The sequence below is a fragment of the Schistocerca cancellata genome, chromosome 2, assembly GCF_023864275.1.
Source record: "Schistocerca cancellata isolate TAMUIC-IGC-003103 chromosome 2, iqSchCanc2.1, whole genome shotgun sequence".
Classification (NCBI taxonomy): Eukaryota; Metazoa; Arthropoda; class Insecta; order Orthoptera; family Acrididae; genus Schistocerca; species Schistocerca cancellata.
In genome coordinates, this window is record NC_064627.1 from 592,528,908 (window position 1) to 592,541,860 (window position 12,953).

The window sequence follows — 12,953 nt, forward strand, 5'->3', positions numbered from 1 at the left end:
CAAACACTTCCTTCCACCATCCCAACATAGGGTGACAATTCACTCACTGTGATGCGTCTGTCAGCAGTCACTAATTCGTTAACTCTCTGCACATTGTCTGGTGTGTGTGTGCAGTACGAGTCCTGCCGCTGCGAGGACAATCCTCAATATTGCTGTGCCCGCTTTCATCACGTAACCTGCTTGCCCACTGACTAACTGTACTGCGATCGACAGCAGCATCTCCATACATCTTTTTCAACCTCTTGTGGATGTTTTCCACTGTCTCGTTTTCACAGCACAGGAATTCTATGACAGCACGTTGCTTCTGACGAATGTCAAGTGTAGCAGCCATCTTGAAGACATACTGTGACGGCACCACTCACGGGAACAGGTTGAACTAAGTCTGACAACAAACAAGAAGGATGTATCTACACACTGTAAAACTTTCACACATTCTGAATGAAAACAGTATTTTTACAAAAATGGTGCATTTCTTCTGGAGTGACCCTCGTATTTCTGAGTAAATCAACAATTATTGACGTGTTTGTTCTAAGTCATTGTTGGTAAGTGTACAATCACGATGTAAACATAAGTCTTATGAAGTCGTTTGATGGGTGTAATAATTGTTGTAAGTATGTTTCGTACATTTTCCCCCTTCAACACTAGTGTATATTGTCATAATTTGTATTGAATTACCACAATTTTTTAGTGTGTGTATTAGTAAACATAACATTGACAAAAGTTCAATACAGAAAGTTAACTTTAGGAAACCAGTAGATTTTATTCCATATTTCTCTCTTGTTCTAATACAAACCATTTTCTTGGGTGCCGTAGTCTCAGTTCTGAAAGTCCACTTGTAATCCATGTAGGATAACAGATCTAGAAATTAAAAAGAATCACTGAGGTTAACTTAAATTGTTTGCTCACTGTTAAGAAAAGCAATTGCACCAGCCACTATGCAGCCCTGTCTGTGATTGCTGTTCGTGGGCTTGGGATGAGTTGCTGTTCAAAGCATTCTGATTACTGCCAAACGATTGGAAGCTGCTGTGAGTGGATGTGTTATGTGAACTATGAAGAGTTGCATACCAGAGACACCAAAGGGAACTTGAATTTTATTTTCTCCTGTGAATCTGTCTTCTCTCCAGGAAAGACATAATACTACTCGTTGTCTTGATTCACTGATATGATTTTATGGTAGGTCTAGGGGGGCTGTGCAGAGGAGGCAGGGATAAGGGAGGCAGGGAAAGGGAGAAATTGTTACTGCACCCATACCTCTTACCAATAGTTTTCAGGTATGACCTCCCACTGAAATTGAGCCAATGCAACACATTTCACTTAGATGACGAACCCAGCGTTGCCCAGATACTCACGTTGGCCAACTTTCTATTAGAAACGGAAACAAACAAGAACTTTGTAGTATAATATTAAAACAAAAATTCATGTCCATGTATGTATTCATGAAAATGCCTTTGAAATTATGAAACAGCTGTACAAAGAAATATGCATAATGTACAAATATAGAAATACAGTCTCTATGGCAATGCATCTTCACAGCTCTGTAGACGGTTATTGTTTTCGTGTACAGCCATTGATACTTCACTGTTGAAAACTGTCAAAAGTGGTGCCAGGTGTCAGTGATTTCGTTAACTTGACTCAACTGTAAGAGTGTTGTAGTAGTAAAGGATAAATGTATTAAAACTTCAAGCATGATGCAGCATTTTTCATGCATCTCAGTGTTTCTGACATCATCTCTCTTGAACTGTGAGTCATACAATGATATATTTGTGTAGGTACATTCAGTGGCATACGTGGATACTGTGTGCAAAATGTGGTGCAAATGAATGTAGTAACAATGAAGTAATAAATTTTGAATTCATGTGAAATGTGGCAGTTTTTCATGCATCTCAGTATTTATGACTCCATAATTCCTGAACTGCATCTGGTAGTATGATATAATTGTGTAGGCACAATTAGTGGCATATGTGGATACTGTGAGCGAAATTTGTTGTTGTGAATAAAGTTAGTAACACGGAAGTAATAAATTTAAATGTGCAAAGTACAAAGACCAGCTAGCACAAGTAAGAAATTACAAGTTCAGAAAACTACGTAAAGAAGAAGTGGTATCAGAACTCTAAGAGGAACTTAAAATATTAGAAGACTACTTGACCTACTAGAAGACTCTTAGTAGGAGCCTTGTAGAAATGTTGACGTCTAGCTTGTTGTGACATAGTCATCAGCCAAGAAGCATTTATGGGCATTGATAATGACTAGTCAGTCACAGCGTGTTTTCCCATTAAAAAAATTACAAGAGTGTTTTACAAATATAAACTTCATTGCAGCATAGATTTAAGCCATGCAGTTACTGTACAAATATTCTTTTTTTAAAGCATTACTCATTTTGTTGAGAACAGAAATAAATTTTAAAACTGAAATCACCTCATTCTATTCAGGAAAGACTATGACAGAATCAGAGACAAAGAAGTTGATCGCAAAAAAGATGACAGGCGGCTGGAGATTCCAAAAGAGCGGACAGTAAGCAGTCTAGAGCGTACAACTGTAAGGACAACCAAGGATGATGTTACTAATTCATGTGGAAGACGTGATGACATCCGTAAACGAGATCCGCCACCACCACCACCACCGATTTTGGGACCACTTGATAAACCAGCTTCAGAACGTGACTTTAGTGTTAAAGGTAAGTTAATAATTTTTGTGTTCATTACATTTCAGGTATGCTGACTTACACCAAATCAATTATTATGTACATTATTACTTTAAATTTTTAAAGATTATGTAATTTTTGTTATAAATGTTCTATTCATTTGGCACCAATAATGTTTCCTATTCCTGTCTTATCTGAAATTACCATTTTATCCACTACACATTTTTTTTTATGCACAAGGTGTTGCTCCTCAGCTGCAAGATACAATTTCTGTGGTGTTTCTAATAATAATTTCAGTTTTGTTTCTTTGATGTATTGGTGGTGTTAGCCCGAAGTAGATGAGTCATTGGGTATTTCATCTGATATTTAGTGGCAACAGGAAAAGTCATTTTGAATCTTATTAGAAACAAAATTAGCCCAAATTATAATTTTTGCGTGCATTTGTAGAGGGAACTGAAATTTGTCGGGAGTAATATTGAGTTGAAAGATATTTAAAGATGGTGACAGCAAAAGAGAGAGAGAGAGAGAGAGAGAGAAAATAACCTCTGTTCTAGCAGTGACAGAATGGCTGCTGTGCTGCACTGATTTCACAGCTGAATCTTACTGCCATGATGAAACAATCATATCTTTGTAAATAAATCTGCAGGGTGAAAGAGTCGTTCTGGAAATGAATCCTAGACTGTGGCAAAGACATTCTCTGCAAGATCTAGTCTTTCATGATAACTGGTCCAGCAGAGTATGTGGAAGACCTTCTGAGTTATTGGAATATGTAGTAGGAAAGAAATACTGACAGATGAACACAGTAAGGAACAAATGCATTGCACCCAAAAGACAATGAAATGGGTTCAAGTTCCAAGTTTTAATGTATCAGGAAGTTTAGCAACAGTGAAGGAGTCGTTATGGCACACATTGTTGCTTGCTATCATTTTGTAGGTGGCCGTGTACATGATTTGCTTTTGAACATGTAGTTCTTATTTAAAAATCCCTCAGTGATAGATCAATGCATTTATAAGTTAATATTTTGAGCTATGTTCAAAGATACCAAAATTTTGAATAATTGTGTCCATGATAATGTTGGTTGAGCTCAGTTGCAGTGTATTAAGTTACTCTCAGTAAAGTAAATTTAGTTTTATTTTCCAAAAGTATCATTTATTGCTACTGTGTGTGTAAGATTTTCCGAAGTAAAGAACTGCAGAAGAAGAGTACACTTTGGAATCAACCATTACCGTCCATATGATTTGTAGTTTCATATAAGTCAGCACTTTTTTATACTGCAGTTGTTCAGTAACTCATTATGTTCAGTCTCACAAACGAGACACTGGTTTTCGCACTACTGTTATCTTGCCCTGCAATATTTCTCCATTCAGTGTTCTGAATGCCAGTGAAAATTATTTGCATCACTTTTTAAAACTGTTTTTATGTCACTTGTTTGGAGATGATATGTGACATTCTAATGCACAGTATACATGGATTATGGTTATTGGCATAAATTACTGAAAGCTTGTATTCTTATTGTAGTAAATTTTATACATGTTAAGTACAAAGGCAGAAAAACAAATAAGGTGGTATATCAGGTAGAGGGCAAGTTATTTCGACCAAATGCAGAACAACAAAGTACCACAAAGAGTACAGTAGGAAATGGGATTGTTCTGAGTTTGGTGACTGTTATTTTACACTCTTATAGTATCAATCCTCCACAGCAAAAGGAGTATAATGAAAAAGATGGGAGAAGCTATACGAAGTAAATACACTAGAAGTTAAGTAACCGGAGATTGGAAATGTAAGTTAAATAAGATTTGATAGAGAACATTCTGTGAAGAACTTTACTTAAGAAATAATTAGATGGAGAATGGCTGTTTAAGTATGATGGTTATAACTTGGGCACATAAGAATGTAAGTAATATCTTTCAAAAACAGTCAAAGAACAAAAATTGAGCAAAAAATTAGAGACATACTCAAGAAAGGATGTGAAAATTTTTAGTGGATATAAATAAAGGTTCAGCAGAAGTAGCAATATCCTGGAGGTATGAGTCTTTGTTCATAAGAAAAGAGAATGGGGAAAAACAGGAAGAAATTACAGAGGTTAATGGCCTGACAACACAGAGGAGGAAATGCCATATAGTGCCGCTCCCACTGAAGTGATATGATGTGACACAACATGTTGCTATAATGGTCCCGTGATGCATATCCATGCAACACTCCTATTCCCACTGGCCCACTGGAGTGATAAACAGCAAAGCATGCATTATAATTTCTCACAGTGTGATAAAGGATGCTATTCCCACACTCGTTAATGAGCAAGTAGTTATAATGGCATCGATTCCTTTGCATCACATAAATTAAACCACATTTTGCCTTGGACAAGTAGGTTATTAGAAATAGTGATACTTACAGCTATAAAAATAAAACATTAAAGAAACCACATTCAGTAATTACTGCTCTAAAACAGATTGCTAGATAATGTGAGGAAGAGTCATCAGTATAAGATTAGTTTGATTTATTATGTTTCAGAAGAATTTACAGATCCAACTACCCATAGTAACAAGCAAGATGGAAAAATGAAATTAACAAAATTGTGCATGGAAAGAGAAATGCACATGCCAGCTCATATTCTGCCTTTTGTAAGACCTCAGATTTTGCTGTCCTGCCAAGGAACTTAAATACCAGTCTCATGAAATAATTAGCCATTGCATCCCCATTTCTTACTGCTGATGCATATCTTCTTTGACAGGTTCAAACACTTTTGCAGTAAATTTGTCTTCAAGTTGGTAACACCTAGAACACAGTATGCTTTAATTACATCAACAGAAAAAATCAATTTCGTGTTTGTTGCTCGCCGGAATATACTCCATTTCTTTGACAACATGTTATCAAAAACAGTTACAGAAAGTTTCCTGAATGAAACTATTAGCACAGAAAACAAAAATTGACACAGACAGTGCATTAACTGAGTTGACAAATATCATGGGGTAACAACATGCACATATATTGCTGGTGGTAGTATCACATACACAAGATAGAGAAGAGCAGTGTATTGGCAGAGCTATCATTTGTTCTCAGGTGGTTCATGTGAAATGTTCACCGACATGATTGTGGCCACATGATGGGAATTAATAGATTTTGAATGCAGAATGGTAGTTAGAGCTAGACACATGGGAAATACCATTTCAGAAATCATTAGGGAATTCAGTATTCCAAGATCCACAGTGTCAAGAGTGTGCTGAGAATACCAAATTTCAAGCACTGCCTCTCAACACAGACAACACATGATGGGAATTAATAGATTTTGAATGCAGAATGGTAGTTAGAGCTAGACACATGGGAAATACCATTTCAGAAATCATTAGGGAATTCAGTATTCCAAGATCCACAGTGTCAAGAGTGTGCTGAGAATACCAAATTTCAAGCACTGCCTCTCAACACAGACAACACAGTGGCCAACGGCCTTCACTTAACAACCGAGAGCAGCAGCAGTTGTTCAGAGTCGACAATGCTAACAGACACCCAACACTTTGTAAAATAACTGCAGAAATCACTGTGCAGGGCATTTGACAAATGTATCCTTCAGGACAGTGTGACGAAATTTGGTGTTACTGGGCTATGGCAGCAGATGACCGACATGAGTGCCTTTGCTAACAGCACAGTGCCTGCAGAACCTCTCCTGGGCTTGTGACCATATCAGTTAGACCCAAGATGACGTGAAAACAGTGGTCTGCTCAGATGAACCCCAATTTCAGTTTGAAAGAGCTTATGGTAGGGTTCGAGTGTGATGCAGACCCCATGAAGCCGTGGACTCGAGACATCAACGAGGCATTGTTTGAGCAGATGATGGCTCCTTATAGTGTGGGCTCTGTTTACATGGAATGGACAGGGTCCTCTGGCCCAACTGAACCAACTGAGATCATTTTCAGCCATTCACAGACTTCACGTCCCCAAACAGTGATGGAATTTTTACGAATGACAATGTGCCATGACATCGGGCCACAATTTTTTGTGATTGAGTTGAAGAACATTCTGGACAGTTCGATCAGACGGTTTGGCCACTCATCTCACCTGAAATGATCCCCTCAAACATTTTTAGGACATAATCGAGGGGTCAGTTCTTGCACAAAATCCTGCTCCGGGAACACTTTCACAATTCTATAGTGGCAGCATGACTCAGTATTTCTGTAGAGGACTTCCAGTGACTTGTTGAGTCCATTCCACATAGAGTTGCTGCAACATGCTGCACAAAAGGAGATCCATTGCGATATTAGGTGGTGTCCTATGACTTTTGTCACCTCAGTGTATAGATAACTCTGTCACTGGGTGAAAATAACTCTTAATGCAATGTTAACTTAAAATGTGATTGCAACTTACTCATTAACAACTTACAAAACAGAAATTTGAGCCATAGTTCCATAGTGTGCCTATAGTGTCACATCAAATATGGTGCAGCATAGCTCATTGCTGCCAAAAATCAAAATATGTATGGAGATACATGTCAGTGTTGTATCGCAAATTGCGTCATTTGTCATATTACATACCATATTGCCTATGATGTTGCAATTGATACATCTCTTTTTTTATAATGTGAAATAATCTGTGTAAGCAAATTCTAACTCTGTGCTGCGTCGCTTGACCATTCCAGAAGGCAATTTAATTTAGATATATGCAGCATGAAATTAGGAAAGCTATTGAACTTGCCAAATATGCAATTACAAACATTATTGCCATGTTATTGACTGATTTTAGAGACTTCTGTTTAGAAATGCTAAAGGTCAACTAGTGTTTGTAAGAAAATTTTGTATTGAGTCCAGTCTAATGTACATTAATATAAATTTCTCTACAATAAAATCAACAATTTTGTAGAAATAACATATCTATTTGTATGATCCCATTTGTAATTACATTTCTGCTTTTCTTTTCAGGTCGAGAGCACGATAATGAAAGGGACAGGATTCGCGTTAGAGATACACGTGATTCAAGAGACTTGAGGGATCGTGACAATAAGGACACCAGTCGTGATGGTAGTGATCTCAGAATTGGTCGCGATCGTGACAGAGATTCAAGAAAGGACCGTGATGAAACTGTCAGAGACCATGACCGTGATAGAGATCGTGAAAGGGAGAGGGATCGTGAACGTGATAGAGAGCGTGACCGTGAGCGAGAAAGGCGAGATCGTGAAAGAGAAAAGGAACGTGACAAAGGTCTCAATAAAGCACGTGAATATGAGCGTGAATTACCATCGCTGTTGTCATTAGCAACACAGCATCCTAATCTTGGAGGGCTTGGTGCAAAAGCAACAACATTACTGAGTGCTAATTTGGAAAGTAGTAAGAGTCTAGACAAAGGCATCGGTGGCCTAGGAGGAGGCCTCGGTAGTCTCGGATTGGACCGAAGTGGTCTGGATAGAGGGGGCCTGGATAGAGGGGGCCTGGATAGGACTGTTCTAGACAGAACCGGTTTGGATAGGAGTGGAGTAGATAGAGGTATATTAGATAGAGGTGGTTTAGATAGAGGTGGTTTAGATAGAGGTGGATTAGATAGGAATGGCTCAGAAAGAGGTGGCTTAGACAGAAGTGGACTCGATCGAGATAGGGAGAGGGATAGAGATCGTGAGAGGGACAGGGATCGTGACCGTAATTCTCTTCGTGGTTCTGATAGAGATAAGGACCGGGACAGGGACAGGGACAGAGATAGGGATAGGGATAGGGATAGAGACAGGGACAGAGATAGGGACAGGGATAGAGACAGAGACCGAGAAAGGGATAGAGATCGAGACCGAGATCGAGATCGTGACAAGGACAGAGAACGTGATCGTGATAGGGAGAGAGACAGGGACCGAGATCGAGATCGTGACAGAGACAAGGACCGAGATCGTGAAAGAGATCGTGACAGAGATCGTGATCGGGGATCAGACAGAGAACGCGATAGAGATCGTGATCGTGAAAGAGATCGCGATAGGGGTTCAGATCGAGCTCTGGCACGTATTGCTGCTGAGAGAGGACTCTCTCGTGGTTCTGACAGTAGAAGTGAACGAGATCGGGATCGGGATCGTGTCGTGGAGCGTGACCGTGACCGCGACCGTGACCGTGACAGGGATCGGGATCGGGATCGAGATCGGGACAGAGACCGAGACCGAGACAGAGATAGAGATCGGGACCGTACTTTTGACAGGTCTGCTGATAGGGACAGAGTTAGCAGCTTTGATAGAGGGGACCACGATAGAGGTGGTGTTGGATTTGAACGTTCAGGGCTCATTGACACTCGAGATAGTCTTGTTGAAAGAGATTATGCACTACCAGCACGTGGTCGTGATGCAGATAACAGACGACAGGTTTCTGCTGATGATAAGGGCTATGATAGTCCTTTTGATAATCGAAGAGGTTAGTATGATCTTAAAGCCTTAAAGAATATTTAGAGTTTTGTGTTGCAGTAGCTTTTGTGATTTTAAAGCACCTTGTAATGTTTTCATTTACCTTTGTGTTTATTTACTAAAATCAGTATTAGCAACGTTAAGAAAGAAGATTAATGCTTGTTGTTCAGAAACACCAGATTTCAACACAGTGTTCACTTACACGATGTATCTTCTCTCTGGCATTGCAGTATGTTCTGTGCAACTAGCCGTATGGCCTACAAATTGATCAGCTGATTGTTGATAATGTAATCTGCTCCTTGTCTGCAACCCCCATCATCGTTCCCACTTTGGTTTGTCTTAGAAGGTTTGACTAGCTGTATTATTCAACAAATCCTCAACATCTCAGTTGCTGCAGCACATTGCATTAGATATTGTCATCTCTGCTATGTTGTACCCCTTATGCTATGGCTTTCCTCCGATAGTGGCCAGATTTGATCTTCTCTTGTAATAAGACTCCTCCTCCATCTTGAGGTCTTTGTCATGATGGGTATCCTCTTACCTCATGGTCATTTCTTGGTAGTGAAGGATATTTAATCTTTTTCGAGAGCCTTTCTTCTTTTAGATTCAGGACTGGAGAGAATGATTGTCAGTTTACCAACACTTAGGTAATGGAACAGTTTCGATACCATGGCAGACTTTCCATTCTGGACAAGAAATCATGAGTTTATTGCTGCTTCTATCCCTATTAAAATGATCCACAAGCTCTGTTTGTCTATATGGGAGCTTCCAATTACTGAGTATTTATTTTCTACAATGGCCATCACATATAGAATGGCTCCTCATATTCTCTCAGTGGTGCTACAGAACACGTGTACCTCACTACCTGCTTTGTGTAAATTAATCTTCTTCCATCATATATCTAGGATTTTCATTGTCTGTTTCTGGTCAGTACCATCTATATTTCTTACTGCCTCCACCATGTTTAAATTTGTTAGTTCACAATGTTCGATTGTATCGTCCACTTTGAGAATGTTTTGCGTATTTGAATAAAAGGCAATGTAAGGTTGTCAGGCTGCAATGTAGGCTGGCTGCAAAGTCGTCATTGAATGTTGACTTGTCTATTAACAGTGACTGAAATTTAATCTTGAGAAAATAACATCTTTCTTCCTTGGCTGACTTGCACCTCTTTTTTTCATTCTTGGTACAGTATGTATATTGAAATATATGATTTTAGGTTTTGTTTTTATGGGACTGTAAGCTTTCCTGAGTCTTACTTATACCGGTTGTTTCGAAATCCCATTAACTGTCTATCATATTGTCAGATATCTTTTTAAGATCACTTTGAATGAAATGGATCGGTGTGCATTCATTAGTGGTGCCTATTCTCTTCCCAGTGAGTATATGGCAAAAAATTGTTGGTAGAAGAACAAATATAATAAAACTGAAAATTTAATTGAATAATGGGAAGTCCAGGCTGAAATACCAACAATATTATAAATAAGATAGATTGCTACTCACTGTAACATTGAGTTGCAACCAGCACAACAAAAAGACTATTACACACTGAGCTTTCTGTCAAAGCCTTCTTCAGAAAGGAAAACACACACACACACACACACACACACACACACACACAATCACGCACACCTCATGCATACGTCACCACTAACTCTGGCCAGAATGCAACTGTGTCATGCTGAGCAGAAGCAGCAATCTGAAGTGAGTTGGGGAAGGAGGAGGAAAGTCATTGCAGCCTTGGAGAGCTCACAGGAACTAGATGGGGACAGGACAAGGACAAGGCTGCCAGGCACAGCATCGGGAGGCTGTGGGGGAGGGAGGGAAATTGGGAGTGGGAAGTGGGATGCGGGGAGTGGGAAATGGGAAAGGAGAGGAGCAGAGAAGGGGAAAAACTTGGGGAGGCGGGGGGGGGGGGGGGGGGGCTGAGAGCGGCACACAGTGAGACTGAGGAGACATGAATTGGGAGGAGGTAATAGTACAGAAGGGATGGGAACCGTTGAGTGGAGGGTGTGGGGACAGTAGGTTACTGTTGGTTGAGGCCTGGATGATTTCGGGAGTGGAGAATGTGTTTTAAGGGCAATTCCCATCTGCACACTTCAGAAAAGCTGCCAGACTGTGGCCAAGAGCCAAGTGTTGTGCCAGTCTGCAACTCAGCATGAGGTTTTGATTGGTCACTTGAAAGAATCTTCCATTAGTAATAGATCCCACTAAGTGTTTCAGTAGGAAGGTCTTCCAGCACTTCTCATGGATTCGCTAGCCTTAGTTCCTCACTGTAGCACAAGTTGCTACATTGTTGTTTGATGAGTGACTTCATTAGAACATTCAAAGGCTGTAACTGTTACTTGAGTGTTATTCTATCACCGTATCATGTTGAAGTGGACCCTTCTTCATGCAGAGGATGAACTGAGGGCTGATTCAGTGGTTGCTATTGCAAAAGTTATGTTTTCAGTGACATTCAGTTCTTAGGTCTCTATAATCTAGTGGTTGATGAAACATGATTGGCTTTCTGTATTAAAAATAGCAAGTGTCAGTTTACTGGTTGGTCCTAATAATCTCACTTGGGCAGTCTGTAAATATATAAAGTGAAAGCTGTTGTCACAAATCGATACTTGATGTTCCACTTTAAATTTTGTTTTGATGCCTTTTTCGTTGTAAAACATGCTCTTTATTATGGCCACATGTAAGGTGTAGCAAACATTGCTTAGTTTTCTTTAGTTTGTCCAGTCTGGCTTTTAATCTTTTTGTTTCTTTCCCTTGAACTTGCTTTACATGTAGAACAAGTGTCACATGTACAGGAATTCCTGGAGACGGAGTATCTCTCCATGTTTCATGTGGCAATAATAACTTCAATCTCTCTCTCTCTCTCTCTCTCTCTCTCTCTCTCTCTCTCTCTCTCTCTCCCCCTCCCCCTCTCCCTCCCTCCCCCCTCCCTTCCTCCCCCCACCCCCCTCCCTCCTCCCTCCCTCCCTCCCTCCCTCTCCTTTTTTAAAAGACACATTAAACAAATAAGATTACCTTCAAGTTTATTTTGCCTTTGCACATAGATAATCCAGTACCTACAAATTGCCTCAGGGAATGTTCACAGCAGTTTAGGCTTAAGCATTCTGCCCTGAGTCTCTGTGCCAGTGGTTCCCAACCTTTCTGAGACCATTACTCCTGAATGAAACCAGGTGTTAGCTAGTACATCTCCTCCCCCTCTTTTTCCTTCTCCATCATCAACACTAGTGCCTAGCTAATAACTGAAAAAGAATTTTCTTTGAATACGTTTACTCTTAAAATGATGAAAGATAACTGATATTTAGTTTTTGTAGGCATTTTATTAAATAATGAAGGAATAAGATAATTGGCACTGCTTCTTTCTAACAACCTCCTATTATAGAATCGTCGAGCAACTCTCAGTGCATCATGGGTGCCACCTACAAATCCTCCTCAGATAAAAAAGCTTGGAGAGAGGGAATTTTTATTACAGGGTTATTACAAATGATTGAAGCGATTTCACAGCTCTACAATAACTTTATTATTTGAGATATTTTAACAATGCTGTGCACACACATACAGAAACTCAAAAAGTTTTTTTGGGCATTCACAAATGTTCGATATGTGCCCCTTTACTGATTCGGCAGACATCAAGCCGATAATCAAGTTCCTCCCGCACTCGGCGCAGCATGTCCCCATCAATGAGTTCGAAAGCATCGTTGATGCGAGCTCGCAGTTCTGGCACGTTTCTTGGTAGAGGAGGTTTAAACACTGAATCTTTCACATAACCCCACAGAAATAAATCGCACGGGGTTAAGTCAGGAGAGCGTGGAGGCCATGACGTGAATTGCTGATCATGATCTCCACCACGACCGACCCATCGGTTTTCAAATCTCCTGTTTAAGAAATGCGGAACATCATGATGGAAGTGCGGTGGAGCAACATCCTGTTGAAAGATGAAGTCGGCGCTGTCGGTCT

General features: G+C 39.9%; 1 protein-coding gene across 9 annotated transcripts in view; it reads left to right on the forward strand.

Moving 5' to 3' along the window:
* LOC126162229 (zinc finger CCCH domain-containing protein 13-like) overlaps positions 1-12,953 on the forward strand; it is a 260,877-nt gene that overhangs the window by 130,801 nt on the left and 117,123 nt on the right. For all 9 annotated transcript variants that reach the window (XM_049918590.1, XM_049918593.1, XM_049918591.1 and 6 more), the window contains exons 8-9: positions 2,430-2,674; positions 7,552-9,009. In XM_049918590.1, the coding sequence (XP_049774547.1) occupies positions 2,430-2,674; positions 7,552-9,009 (1,703 nt within the window). The remainder of the gene's footprint in view (positions 1-2,429; positions 2,675-7,551; positions 9,010-12,953) is intronic.